At 37.4% G+C, this 15,144-nt stretch overlaps 1 protein-coding gene across 2 annotated transcripts in view; it reads left to right on the plus strand.

The window, feature by feature from the left end:
* Positions 1-15,144, plus strand: part of ARHGAP15 (Rho GTPase activating protein 15) — a 343,348-nt gene that overhangs the window by 230,382 nt on the left and 97,822 nt on the right. For both annotated transcript variants that reach the window (XM_067298597.1, XM_013959737.2), the window contains exon 11: positions 5,445-5,522. In XM_067298597.1, coding sequence (XP_067154698.1) covers positions 5,445-5,522 — 78 coding nt within the window. The remainder of the gene's footprint in view (positions 1-5,444; positions 5,523-15,144) is intronic.

The following is a 15,144-nucleotide window of genomic DNA, read 5'->3' on the forward strand; positions in this document are numbered from 1 at the left end:
ATTTCCATGAAACCATTCTAGTTGGGATTAATTATATTTCCCCATGAATTATTTGTTCATAGAGTCCTGAATTAATTATTTAAGTAGACTGTCTGGGACTGAGGTCAGTCTAGCCAGTCTACAAGTGCATCCCTCTTACTGCTTTTTAAAAATCAGAACTCTTCTGCCAGTCTTTCAACCTTAGCCATTTTCAAGTATTTCTCAATACCATATTTTATTTGCAAATGAGAGACACAAGTATATCATGATCACTGATAGGCAAAAACAGATTTTTTATGACAATGATTCTCTCTCCATCCTTCAGAATGACTTCCAATCTTACCTCCCGTTCAGTCTCCCAGGTTTGTTTATCCTTGTCTGTCTGGCAGCTATCTAACGTGACATTCCATGATAGTTGAGTACCTTCTCTGGGCTAGGAATGGGACTGGTCTGCAAATCAGATGTTAGATGTTGTTTTCAGCCTCACGAATGTGATCTTTTGACTGGAAGAGTACAACAAGTGGATAGTTATAATGACCAAAATGGCAGTTTTGTTCCAGTAGAACGGAGCAAACACTGGGGTCGGTCTCTGGCCTCCCTTCGTCAACTCTTTCCCCAGAGCCGACCCAGAGTGCACCCAACACCACCTGATGTGACACCAGCTCAGACAGCCAAACGCAGGACAGAGATGTCAGGGACACTGAAAGCTGGGCTCAGATATTCCCACGTCCAAGCGGAGCTGGCGTTCAACCTGAGCTGCTAAAGCTGCGTACCACGTTTCCCAGTTCAAGTCTTTGCAGCTCACCCAACCTCTGCATTGCGCTTCCTTTCATACAGACGTGTCCAGCACTGCTGTTAACGCCTTCAGGTCCTTGTTCTCTCTGTGGCGTAACTTGTTAACTTGTTCCCTTGTCTCCCCTGTCATCTATATCTCTTCCCAGGGCCTCAGGCAAAAAGATTGCTTTTGTGCTCCTGCATTCACCTGGAATTCTGGGAGCTTTTTCTAACCTAATCCAGATACAGAATTTTTAATGTTTCCTTAATGGTGAAGCACTGTGCAATATTTAGAGTTTATAGCACTAGTTCCATGAACTTAACGTATTTAACATGTTGAACTTACCCGTTAATACACTTCATGATTTTCCTTCTCCTGACTTACAAATATTGATCTTTTTGTGAAACATTATCTCTGCTGTATGTTGTTTTGTGGTATTTATCTCATCAGACACATTATCTTGCCGTTGGTATATTTGCTGCATTCACACATTCCTGCTTCTTTAAATGACTTCATGCCTCACTTTTGTGCCCTTAGTAAACTTTTAAAAAATTGTTTATAAATCAGGTATTTATGGTAAGATATATATGAAAACAGGAGGAAAGAATTATAGTTTTAGGGAGAACATACCCTGATAATGACCTCTTAAATATTTGTAAAGATAGCCCTGGGCATCTGAGCCCACAAAATAGTTTATAATACAACAGCTTGATTATATAATGATACTTTAGTTTTAAAACGTATGATCTTTCTGTTTATGGGAAGGCATAATAGACTCCTTTGAAATACAATATTTTTGCCCTGAACATAACTAATTTTAAATGAAAGGACTAACTAAAGAATGTCTTTCTTCAAGTTTGTGCTTCACTTTGTTGTTGAATCCAGCAGGATGATTTCTTTCATAAAACTCCCACCAGGCCTCAGGACCACACCTATTCCAGGATATATTCATTGTGAAAGTTTCGTGGGTTCCTGTGCAGGAAGGTACCTAGTATCATTTATAATTGCAGGTTTCAGCTTCCAAATCTTAAAAAAAAAGAAAGAGAGAGAGAGAGAGATCGTATATACACATACACACACATGCAGAATTTCCTTTTATATTCAGTTTTAAGATATTGTGAATTATAGATTAAGCTCAGGCAGAATGCAATGTGATTTAGGAGAGGGATTTGTTCTGTGCAACAGAAAAGAATTAATGAGACCGTTTCATGCACGGTAGTTCACAAAGCGTCAGAACTACCTCAAACGGTGTAGACTCAGATCCAATGTTTTAAAAGTTATGATGTATTTGGATAAATATATCACCTAAGCTCTTATTTTCCCTTGTTTTCAGTGTTCCTCTGCACTACCAGGTTTCAGCTCAAATTAGCACTGGAACTGACATTAAATTGCATGCATGGTTATTTTTACATTATTAGCAGTTTGGCTAGAAGCAGGAGTGCCAGAAATGCTCTTAAATAAGTGTTGTTGTAAGATCGTCGGTGCAGCTACACAGAGTGCCTATAATGTTGGTTGTTGTTCATGAATCTCAATCAAGCCTGAATTCTGTTGCCTTTTAACTTTCCCATCAGGAGTACCTGTATGATTTTTTAACAAAAGTAGTGCTAAATGTTGCCTGTATCTGTTCAGGTAAACTGATGTACCCTTGAATAAGTCCTTTTCCTAGATTTCTTATACCTTATAAAATCTGTGGTGGAAATAATGGAAATGATGGTGAAGTAATTACGGAAATGATGGTGAAATAATTATCACTCTTTTTCTGTCTTTCTCATTGTGGGTCCATCCTAATTTCAGGTTCCTCAAAAAAAAAAAAGCTGGAGATTGGGATATAAAGCAAACAAAAGACTTGTTCTGCTCTAGGGCAAAGCCCAATGATTCAACTCAGTGATAAACACCACTCTAAAACACAAGGAGGTCAGCATATAGGGAGCAAACAGTCAGACTTTATTACAATGAATATATATTTTTTCTGAAATATTCTTTACCGCTATACTTTAATGCCAGCACCAGATAGGAAGCTCTGAAAGACTTTTGTTTCATCTTGTTCCCTAAGTATTTATAGCCTGCTGCGAAGAAACACTGACAGCAGCGCAGTGATGTTTTTATTCTTGATAGAGGTGCCCTTAAAAGTGAATTTGCTTTGAAAATTGTTCACAGAATCAGGACATTAGAACCTTAAAGACATCTCTCTCTCTCTCTCTCTCTCTCTCTCTCTTTTTCTCTCTCTCTTTTTCACTTAATTGGCTATCCAAAAGAAGTTGTTAACAATCCAGCTAAGATAATGTGGTCATGAAAAGGATGTCCAAATCCACCAATTTACATTGGTTTGGTTTGGCTTAACTTTCAAAGTTTTTGGAGCAGAAAGTTGATGGCACGTGAACACTATAATTGGCTTGATATTCTTGGATTTTTTTCTCTCTGCCATATTGTCTAGTGTCCAAATGAAATGCTAATCAGACCTCATTTCAGGACCAAAGTAAATTTATAACAATAATAATTCACTTATATACTCCAGATCATTTTGCAAGATGTAATATTCTCCAATTTACAACATAGTTTGTCATTTTCACTCGATCTGGATAATTTATGTAGTTTGATACCAAGAGGGTTGAGCTGTTCCAAATTGATGCTATTAATGTGAGACATTGCTATTGCATGCAAAGTGACTTGTATTGCTTTGACTTCCATATATCCATAAAAGTTGAAACCGAGCTGAGCTAGATCCAAACAAAGTTAACATTCTCTTTTGTTTTATTTTTGTTGTTGTTTGATTTCTTTTCCTCCTTACTTTCTGGTTTAGACTCTTCAATTTATGTGATGCAATTCTTAATCCCTTACCACAAAAGATCCACATTCCTAAACTGGGAATTACTCTTGCTCTCTCACTCTCCCCTTGCTAGGACGGAGTGAGACTCTTCAGTTTTAGGATAGAATTGCACTACTTGAACAGTTTAGTAATTTCCCTTTGCTCATATGTTATATATCCAGTGGATGGATAACTTCCAAGTGTTCTTGATTACCAAATCCTTTTTGATTTCTCTTAAATAAACTTTTTCTTTATCCCTCTGTAACCAAAGGGGATCTTGCTGAAATGAATCATCACTTTCAGTATTAGATTGCAGGACACCCACAGGTGCAGGGTAGAAAATTGTCTAATAAGAAGGCCTATATAGCCAATGTGTAATATGGAATTATTATTCCTTTTTAAAATAGATTGTTTAATGTAAACCAAATCAGGATGTTTTTAGCAGGATAGCCATAAAATAAAAACTATATTTTCTGGAGAGAGAAAAAAAAACCCTTTATTTGTTTTCAGTTTGCATCAAAAGGAAAATTAAATCTTTTAAAATCCTTCGTGATCAGTGAGGGACACCTCCAAACAGTTGAGTCCACTGGCTAGGATACTCATCTGCCCAGATGTGATGGAAGTATCTTTGAAATGAGGACTTGAACCTGATTTTACTGCTTCCTAGTTAAGTGTTTATACAGCAGGGCTTCTGAGATGCTTTCTGACTTGTTTTCACTCTTTCCTGTACTTTCAGTTTTTCCTTTTCCCCCACTCTGAAATGGAAAAAAAATCCCAATAGACACATTGTCAAAACTGAAATATTTCCTGACAATTTTTAGTTTTGACAAATTAGCATTTTCCAAGAAAAAGGCTTTCTCTGAAATTGTTTGCCAAAAGCTAATTAAAACTTGTGTTCCAAGTGATGAGTAGCCTTAAAAAAAACTCAGATTGGTGTAGATTCTCTTAGCTTCTTGTTTACTTTGGAGTTTTAAATGTGAAATGAGAATGCACAGTTTTGTGTTTTCAACTTTTAAGCGTGCAGATTTGGTCGTTGCATGATAGCTAATTCTCCCAGGAAAGGAGAGCAGTTCCCATGTGCTCTGAAATGCTACAGCTATGCAACTTGGGCTGGAAGTGCTATTTTAAACAGTCATATCAGCAGAGCTTGCTGTGGGAGATAATATGTCACAAAAGGGAGTATGACATCTAGTTTCACCTAGAAGATAAACCTTGAGTAGATATGCAGGGAGAAACAAGACTGTCAGGTTGTCCTTGAAAAGAATGGCCTATATTAATGGAGAAATTTACTCCAGGGCAGATGCTGTTTGGGCTATATAATTTCATCTTCAAACTCATCTGATCTGCTGTGAAGAATATAGCAGAGAAACTGTAGTTGTGTATAGTCTCACACGTCACGATTTCATAGTGGGCATCTAACTGCTTTATTTTCAGAGAGGTCACAGCCTGAGAAATTCACATCTGACAAACCCAGGTCTCTGGCTGAGAAGTTTCACTAGCACTATTAATGCAGACACTATACAGTTAAGCAGGGCTAACATACTATCATGTGTATCACAAACAGCCCTTCTATATAAACTCGTGATCTAATACACTGTCCTTTTCCCATCACACCGAAATACCTTTGCAGAACTGTATTCTGCTCATGGAGTTACAAGATAATTATAATGAGATGTTTTGTATTCACTTAAGTTAATCTACCACTTTTATTTTTCATTGTTCTAACCAGGCAGGAGGCACTTCAGTTTTTGTCAGGTGGATTATTTTTCAGTTGTTCACTATACTGTTCTTCTTCATACTTGTTAGGGCATTTATGGCTTCTTGACAGACACACAAAGAAAAATACTTATATGATCTAAAATGAAATATGTGTTTCTCTTTCAGGTCTAGATGTTGATGGAATATACAGAGTTAGTGGCAATCTGGCAACAATACAGAAGTTACGATTTGTTGTCAATCAAGGTAAGTGATTCCTCCACCCTGGTAGTGTTTTGTTTAGTACTTAACTGTCTCAGATGACAGTATTTCAGAATCTGCTATGCATTAGTGGCAAAGAATGATGAGCCATGTTTTGGAAAAGAGAGGAAAGAGAAGGTAGAAATATATTGCACAGAGGGAAATGTCAGGTTAGGAGAGAGGAAAACTAGCACAGGAGGCAAAGGAAAATGATAGTTAAACAGGAGATGAGAAATAAAAAATAGGAGGAAATGGATAAATGAAAGAAGGTGGCAAAAACAAAGCATAAGTAGAAATCAAAGAATCCAAGTGAGAAAAAAGAATAAAAGGAAAAACTGAAGATTATTTTGATGTTGAAAGTTAAACAAAACCAAAAGCGGAACAGTGATCCAAAGCAAACTTGAGAAAGAGGAAAAAGGTGCTGAAAAGAACTGAAAATGAAATACTAAAACTGGAATATGGGTTCTATCAAAGTTAGTGGAAGATTTACCACTGATTTCAATAGGGTAAAGATCTGATTCCCGGAAATAAGAAGAGAAATGATGAACATGGGGAACATGAGAACCAGAATTAGAACTAAATGCCACATTACAGTTTCATTTAAAGAACAAATTAATTTTCCACAAATATGACCTAAATCAATCTAACATTGGTCACTAGATATTCTGTTACAGGTGTGAAAGCCAATATTGGTGGCTAATTAGGAAAACACATCACAAGTACATTGACCTCTCTGAACAATTTACCGTTCTTGGCAAAGACTAAACATGCAGTATCCACATTTAATAGCTTAGTAGATATCATTGATGACAGTGAACCTCATAATCTTGCTTCATGAAAAAACAAAATGAAGCTGCTCAGAAATTAAGTAAAATCCCAAATCTTAAATTGCATTAAATACTTCATACGGTTTTGAATTAATCGAGTATAAATGCTAAGGTGCTACAAATGTTTATCCTACTATTTCTTAACTAAGTTACATGGAAACTATTACCAGAACTGCTAAATATTGTACGTTTGTATGTTTTTTGGAGATGCCCTAGAGAACAACTTCCTTAATTGGTTTTGTACTATAAATAAACTAAGACCTATACATAAACTGTGACCTGTGACTCAAAAACTCTTGTGATATTTGGGGTGGCACATAATAATGCTCCTACCTTCAGGCCTCCATTTACATTTCTAATGAAGGTTTCAGGGCAACAGTATATATTTGCCACCTCCTCAGCTGCCCCAGATCAGTCCAATCTTCAGCTGAAATTGGATGAATGGTGAACTCCGACTGACAAGAAATCAATATTTGTATTAGTAATTTCAGTGAGACTGACATCAGCCTCATGGTCTTAACTCCCTACTTGGGTCCCCTCAGATCTATAGTTGTTGGGTATTTGTGTGTTGATAAGATAGCCTGACTTGGCATCCAAATTACTGTGCACTGTATTTTGTTTGAAGACAGAGAGGTAAGACTAGGATTTCCTATCCTTCTTCACTCCCTAGGATCTTTGCTCAGGAAAAAAATGTGCCATAAAAATAATGGTCCTGTCTATCATGCCTAACGGCATCCAAAGGTTAACGAACTTGAGGTTAACGTTACTGCTCAAGTTTTCACCTAAAACAGATGGGCTGATACTGTAAGAGTTGGACAGAAATCTAGCTGTTTTTCTGTAGCATGGAAGAACCAGGCACCTTTCTTCTGGTTTATTCCACTGTGAAAAATGAATATATAAAGGTGAAATTAATGGTACATTAAAGCCACACTGGCATTGTCTACTTAGGGCACATGCAAGAAATCTGACTATTGAGTGGCCAAAGGAAATTCAAAGAAAAATAGTGCCTCTGTAGAACCATTTTATCTTTTTATCTGTTGTGATAATTATTGTTTCTTATGTTAGTCTTTGTTGATACAACTAGGGCAGTCATGCGTTTTATATCATAAAGGAACAGATTTTCAATGGGAAGTGAAATTAGCCATCCAAACTTCTTACATGTCTTTAAAAATCTCAGCTATAAAGATATCTGCCCCAGTCTGTAGTTAGCCTTTGCTCAGGAATACTTATGCAGAAGTGCCAAAGGTCTTCTCCTATAAACTCTAACGCCACAATTGCAATCATGGGTGACAATAATACCATGTGTGAGGAAATGAGACAGTTTAGTATTCCATCCCCAGAAGAATAATCCAGTAATTTTTTAATCAGAACATTCAAGAAGCAACGCAACCACAAAGAATGGCTTTAAAATATCAGGCCACAATTTCACTTGTTTAAATAACATCCTTTCTTTGTGCGAGGTAGGAAGTTGCAGGCTGGGAACACTCAGTCCATGGAGTCACAGTGTGGCTATATGGATGTGTGTGTGTGTCCGTGTATGTTAGCATCCTGCCTAATACTACCCTGACTCCCAGGCTGCTGACTGGAAGCTTTATACCCAGTTCATAGTCCCTTCTAATCCCTAAATGGACTTCAGAATAGCTAGATCTGCAGATTACCTGGGAGGCCCATCAGGCAACAGCGGAGAAGTTACAGGAGCAAAAAGTTGGTTAGACAACACAAAGTGACCAGAGTGAGGAGGGGAACTCATCAGCTCTCTTCCAAGGGATTAGCTCTGGCTCAGGAGCTGTGCTTGCTCAGCTCCCTGCTCCCATGTACCTGAAAAGCTACTATGGGAAGATGGTGGGAAGCAAATTTGTTTAACTTGTGCTTGGAAGGGCGACAGCAGCCACCACCAGATGCCCCCGGGGCCCCGAGGTTCCCCATCAGTCTGACGATGAGGAGGACCAGGAGGAGGGAGGAAATATGCTAGGTTTATTATTTTGTAAATTCACAAAAGTTACTAGGGCACTAGGGTATCTGCTCATAACCTGCTTAACTTGCCAACCTTCTAAAGCTCTCCAATGGAAAGATATTTAATAATGTTGTTGCTGCATTCACTTTTTTACTTGGTAATTATCCTGCCTTTCTTGGCTCAGTCTCTGTACCTTTATTTTTCTGCAATTTACACTGGAAAAGCAGTATTTTTTATATATGCTTTTTTGGTTATCATTCCAGTATGGAATTTTTATTTAGTTTAATTATCAAAATATTTTTATTAGAATAATCTGAGAGCAAAGCTGCATTTGGCCCCTTTTTTGTACTGTTAATGTCATCTGCAGCATCAAAAACTGAATAAAAGAAAACCAAGGGAAAAATAAAAAGAAAACAAATTAAGAAATGACAGCTTTGTCACTAAAGAAGAAGAAAGAAGAAACAGTAAAAAAATCGAAAGACAACTTTCAAATTTTAGGCTGGGGGGAGGGTTTGCTATAAAAATCATTGCTCATATCTGTTCCATTTTTTAAATTCTCAGAATCTACTTTGTGTTTCATTATCATTTCTCAAGGTAGGCAGCTCCTGAAGAGGGCTTTGACCTTGCCACAAGAGCAACAGCAGTACAAACTACCTTATTTACTTTATCCCTTTCACAGAGTTTTCTTTTTCTATAAATGTCTATTGATATCACACCTTTTTTGCTTCTCTGCAACAGGATTATCTTTTATCTATGATTTATTTTCCCATTAAGAGCTGAAAAGATCACTTGATCATAGGATGGCCAGGCTATAACATCTCTCAGCACTTTTGAAACTCTAAGTCATCATTTTTCAAACCACTGAATCAAGGCAGTAGAAGCTGTTTGGATCACTAGTGACATCAGGGCATTCATACTTTTCTTAGTCTAGAAGTGCTAAAAGAATAGTGTTTTTAGAAATTAAATTAGCAGTAGCTTAGCATTTCTAACTATGAACCTGCGGCAAAGGCTTCTATAATAGCCAGAAACCTTAGTCAGAGAGGTCTATTCCTGTTACACTTTTCATATTATTGGTTAAGTCTGACAGCTGCAATTTAAAATATGTATTTTAAAAGGGGGCTTTTTTGGTGCCACTTGGCAATTTTTTGGAGATTTTAGGAAAAATCTGAAGGATTTTTGCTGATTTTAAGCACAGTCAAGTAAGCTGAAGCTATCACAGATATTTTTTAAGAGTATTCCTTTAAAGCACACCTGTAAGAAACAGGGTGAGATACTGCGAACGGGTCCATTAAGCCATGTAAAATGTGGTGGTAGTTTGAGAATATAAGAGAGATATCCAAAGCATTGACTTTTTTGGTGCCAAGGCTGAGGGCTGAGCTGAAATGGGCTCTTGGCCCATGGGTAGGGTGTGGCAGAGGCCCGGGTGAGGCCAGAGGGGCTGTTAAGGCCATTAGTGCCCTCAGCACCCTGGCAGCAGCTCCTCTTGCAGCTCGGGAGGCTGTTGCGGTGTGGAGCAAAGCATGGTAAGCGGGGACAGCCGGGAGGTGTGCTTCTAGTCTGAGCAAAAATGCTCACGGAGGTGCAGAAGTGCCCAAGAAAAAGGAAATTAACCTGAGGGTTCTTCAACCATCAGGATGTTGGTATGGAGACATCCAACATCCACGTGTGAGCTCTTGCTCTGGTCCTTGGGTGGAGACTAAAGGCACAGCAGTGAGGAGGTAGAAGGTTACTTCTTTATGCCTCCTGTACTAAGCTACTGAGTAGCTGGAAAGGCATTCAATTTCTAGGACTGTCAAACAAGCAATTTTCATGAGTACTAAATTAACTGAAAAAATAGAGCTATAAAGGGTTCATAATACATTGCTGAAACACTAGAATCCTATCCTAATGCATATATGTTCAGGGAAACTAACCATAGAAATACAAATTTCAATACTTATTGGTTCATTCAGCAAGTGTTGGTTCATACATAATACAAGAGAGTTCCTAATTGTCTTTATATCCAATGCTTTGTTTGCAAAATGCTTGGTATTTGCAGTACAGATGACCTTTGGATCCCGTTATTTCATTTGGAATACCTTGTGTGTTAACTGCAAAACACAACGTACCGTCCAAAGGTCAATTACTGTGGTTTTACTGCTCCGTTACTATACTTATGTATCACAGGGGGGGAAGAAAAAAAGAAGAAATAGGAGCTTTTACAGAGGCTAAATATTGTGTTATTGCAGAAAGGTACATTTTTTTATGGACCATGTAAAAGGACAGCTGAAGGTATTTGAATTGGTAAACTACCTTGGGGGGAAAAAAAAAAGGTGCATTTACTCTTACCCTGCCATCAACTCAGGTTAACAAATAATATTTTGGCATAAGAATTAAAATATTTCCATCATTTCTTCTATAAGAATATACTGAAATATAATTCAGTTTTTAAAAAAATTAAAAGTAAAATGTAAACCACAAATATGTGAACTGATTGTGAATATTTATTAACTAAATAATTTAATAAAAAAGAAAATGCCTACTTGATTAATTGTTACAGAGTAAAAATTACAATAAAACTGTCTTGATCAGTGCTTTGCAGAAGCACCATTACTGTCTGTGCAGTTGTTTAACAAGGATTTAATTGGAAAGATAAGTGAATGCACATTTAAAAGTATTGTTAATTTGCTTTATAATCACCCCATCCTTCACAGTATTGACAGCACCAGGCACAAACCCCTTTCTCTTTTACAAGTATTATTTTCCATATGTGCACAATAAATTCTGAAGCAGTAATTGGAAATTTTATGGATTTCAACATACCTAGTGTTTTGAGTTTATAGGTGCCATATCCCCTCGCTAAAGGTAGCTCCTAGGTGGCATTGTAAGTAAAATCATTGCCTCTTTATTACTTGTGGGCTTTTTTTTTTTTTTTTTGAATATCTAACTCCTATTTACTTTTCCTTTCCATTTGAAATATTAACAAAATCTTCATTGCAACATTATTTTTGATTTAATAAACAATAGCCATCAAAACCAGTAATCTTCAATGTGTTTATATTCCATTTGTACTTATATTTATTGTTCTAAAATGGCTTGGATTAATCTCACTGACAAGTAAGAGTCTTGGACCATGTGAGCAGCTAAGGATGATACCTTTAGCCAGCAGGAGTCTTCAACCGTACTGACAGTTCTTTATCAGTGAACTGTGTGGGGGGAAAAAAGGAACAAAATCTTTTTTTTTTTTTTTTTTTTTAATAATATTAGTGATTATATGAGCTTGCTGGGACCATATGTCTGAGCCTCGGTTGTCGGGAAACGAGAAGGCTTCCCGGCTGGGCTCTGCCTCGGTGGGCAGAGCCTGGGAGGCGACAAAAGACGGAGGCTCCCTTTGAAACCCAGCCACCAGGTCAGCGCAAATGGGCTGGGTGGTTTGGAAGCAAGCATTTAGGTGGGGGGAGGGGAAAAGAGGAGAAGCAGCTACTTTTCACAGCCTTATTTCTTTAAAATAAGAAAAAAAATAATAATTCCCCGTTCAAAAATACCCGACTGTTTCCAGTGACCCAACATATCCATTTCAAAGGCAGCCAGCAGCTTCGGTCCTCTGCCGCTAACAAAGGCTCCGTGGGCAGAGGCAGAGCAGGGCCTCTACGAGCTGCCAACTTCCAGAGAGCAGCTACAGGCTGAAATGTCCAACAGGATCATCACATGCTTTACTTTAAAATTGTGGTAAGGATCACTAGAGGGGGAGGGGAAAAAAAAAAAGGAAAAAAAAGGGAAAAAAAAAAAAGAGAAGGAATTGGTTAATCTCTTCAGTCATTTCCCTTTTTGTTTGTGGGTCCTCCCTTTCTTTTGCCTATCCATTAGTGATATTTCCCGTTTTATCCTACCTTTTCATGCATTTTAGAAGTCTTAGGAAGTTATTGATTCCATTTGTCAAACACGTGTGAATATCTCAGAGTTAGAGTCTAACCTTAAAACCCAGCCTTCAGGCCTTAGTGACATTCTCCCTTGGCTGGTCTGTGTGATTAAGTATGGCCCAGACAGTGAAAGCCTTCCTCACTTCTGCGACTGCTTGTTCATGTAACTAGTCTTAGTGTGAAGCCAGAAAGAGTGGTCCAAAGTTCACTTCAGAAATATCAGGATCAAGCTGGGTTACTTGTTAGCTGAGAGCCGAAATGTCTTGGATGTCTTGAGTCAAAAATAGTTTTTTTGTTCTTTTTCACACTTCCCAGGCAAGCATAGAAAAACAAATGGACTTGAGCAATTTTCAAAAATAATTATAAAACAGCTTCTTCCTGGGTTAAGACCTGCATATGCTAAGCTGTCGCCAAGAACTTTTATTTTTTTCCCAAGCTATAAAACTCTGGCAACGGAATACTGTAATAGGACACACAGTAGTTGGTGTATTAATTAATATGTGCGTGTTACTGATGTGGGTTCTTCCCTTTCTCTCTGTGTTTGAATGTCTATTTCAAGATACTGAATATTTCTTGCCTTCAAAAGGTGTGGTTTTACATCTTATTCTTCTCTTTTCTGTGGAAAAAAAAAAGGCAAGAAATATCTATAGTACCACAGACATTGGTTTTGTAAATTTAAATGTCTGAAACCAATTCTTTGTATTCTTTTGTGAATATAGTGCATCATATACATAAAAAGACGACAGAGCTATAATAGTTGGTGTTTCTTTGGTAGAACTTATTTTGTTCTCTGTGTTTAAAACAAAACAAAACCATTACAAGTCTTGGTTCCAATCCTTAGCCCTAGACACAATATCGTTTTTCCTACCAGTAGTATTGTCAAGTACTTTCTTTTCAACAGTTCGATGAGTAAGTCAGTGAGAATGGGGAAGAAGAGGCAGTAAACTAGGTTAGCGTGGTCAGCCACAATCATACCATGAATTTTATGGCACGTATTGTATGATCAAGCATTTAGGGCACTCCTTTTATTTTTTTTCTGACCGCAGAATACTTGCGTTACAATAGCTTTTTGCTTAGTAACACTTCAAGAAGTTGAAGAACTTCTTGATAACCCCTGAAGAGGTGTTATTTAGAAGTTGAGAAGGACTGGAGTTTTGAAGAGCGTAGCAAGGAATTGCCTTTTTTCAGGATGTTCGTAGTTGTCATGGGTGACTTTTTGTTTGGGTTTGTTGTTCTGATAGTAATTACAGGAAATATCATTACTAAGAGTCCCAAAATAACAAGGGAAAGAAATAATTTGAGTAATTTGTTAAAATTAATAACAGGAAAACTTTCTAATTGTAAAATTTTTAGGATGATGGATTAATCTCCAGAAGTTGGGGATTGCCAGGCATATTTATACATAAACTGAACCAACTGTCAAAAGTATTTTGAATGGGATGATCCCATGCTGGAAAGAGATGTATACCCCAGATAACAAGCTGTGTAGTTCCTAATAAGAGTTGGTCATGCTCAATGTCTTTCAAGATCGTGGTATGACCTAATGTGTTAGGTATTTTTCTCCCCTGTGGTTAATATCTGTCATTCTGTGGTTTGTATGTAATGTTAGCCAACAAATGCAAACTTGCAATAGGGGTCTGCAACAAAAAAGGGAAGGTCATATGTGGATGTATGTTAGGTGATATTATGTTGGATAGCATTAGGCAAGAAGTTACCACAGCGTGGAATGCGACTTTATCATGATATTTGTGGTATTCAATATACTGGAAATGGGGAAAACCATAAGTACCGTGGTAGATATAACTATTGTGAGTGGTTTTGGTTGGGGGAGGATTTTGGTAAAGTGTTTCACTATTGAACTTGACTAGTTGTTTTAGAGAGAGATGAGTGCTGACAGAGTCACTGGAGGCCGATCTGGAAAACTTAAAGCACCTCTTACTATGCTCCTTGGAAAGTTTAGCTTTTATGAGTAACCATGTGTGCTTTTACTGATTGTCTAATTAGTGGATATGGTCTATCTTAGAAATATATTCCTGCTGAGAATAAATTAGCTTCCTAAAGAAATCTTCAAATCACTCATATCATTTTATATTGATTTAAAATTGAACATTCCTGTCTTTACAAAAAAAAAAAAAAAAAAAAAATACTGCATAACCCAGTGGAATTTTTGCATGAGCTCATTATCATGCTCCTGGAAAGCACCTTTTCTCAACAGATTCTTTGGACATTCTGTGCTTGATTCAGTTCCCTAATCCTTGGCTTCTTGTGCCATTGTAGAGGATCTTGTGTATCAGCATGACCTTCAGAAGACTGGCAGATATGGTAGAGGATATACAGGAGACTTGTGCCCTTGGAGACTGGGTGCTAGAAGCTGAGTGAGATGCCTTCGGGCATATAAAAAGCATTCAATGCCTATACACAGGCAAATGAATAAAGCGTTCTTGACTACACCATTGGCTCTTTCCCTAAGAAAAACACCACCATATACATATATATTATAAATATTACATATTTAGTGTGCAAAACAAGTATCAGGGAAAAAAAAAAAAAGCTTTGAGAAATCCTGGTATGGAAAAATGTGTAGTCTGCTGTCTTGTGCTTATCTATCTATCTGTCATTCCTTTCCCTGTTTCTCCCAAGCCTTAATTTTCACTTTAGACCTATTATTGAGGGAATTAAGTATATTAATCGAAACACTTTAAGAGGTAATCACACTGTATTTTAATTTCAAAGTTATGCTTGGTACCAGAGTCTTGAAAGTGAGAACATAGCATAGCTCTCACTTGAGTTTTCAGCTCTCATCTGAATGTTAACACTGTTCAGTCTGTAGCGTGCCTGTTGTCAGTAAAAGTAACAGGGACCGTTCAGATCTCTTGAGATCAAAGGTCCTGCTTCCCAGCTCTACTGTAATAATCAGAGCCTAAATCAAAATCCTTCACATGGACAAA

Source organism: Apteryx mantelli, chromosome 6 (assembly GCF_036417845.1).
Source record: "Apteryx mantelli isolate bAptMan1 chromosome 6, bAptMan1.hap1, whole genome shotgun sequence".
Classification (NCBI taxonomy): domain Eukaryota; kingdom Metazoa; phylum Chordata; class Aves; order Apterygiformes; family Apterygidae; genus Apteryx; species Apteryx mantelli.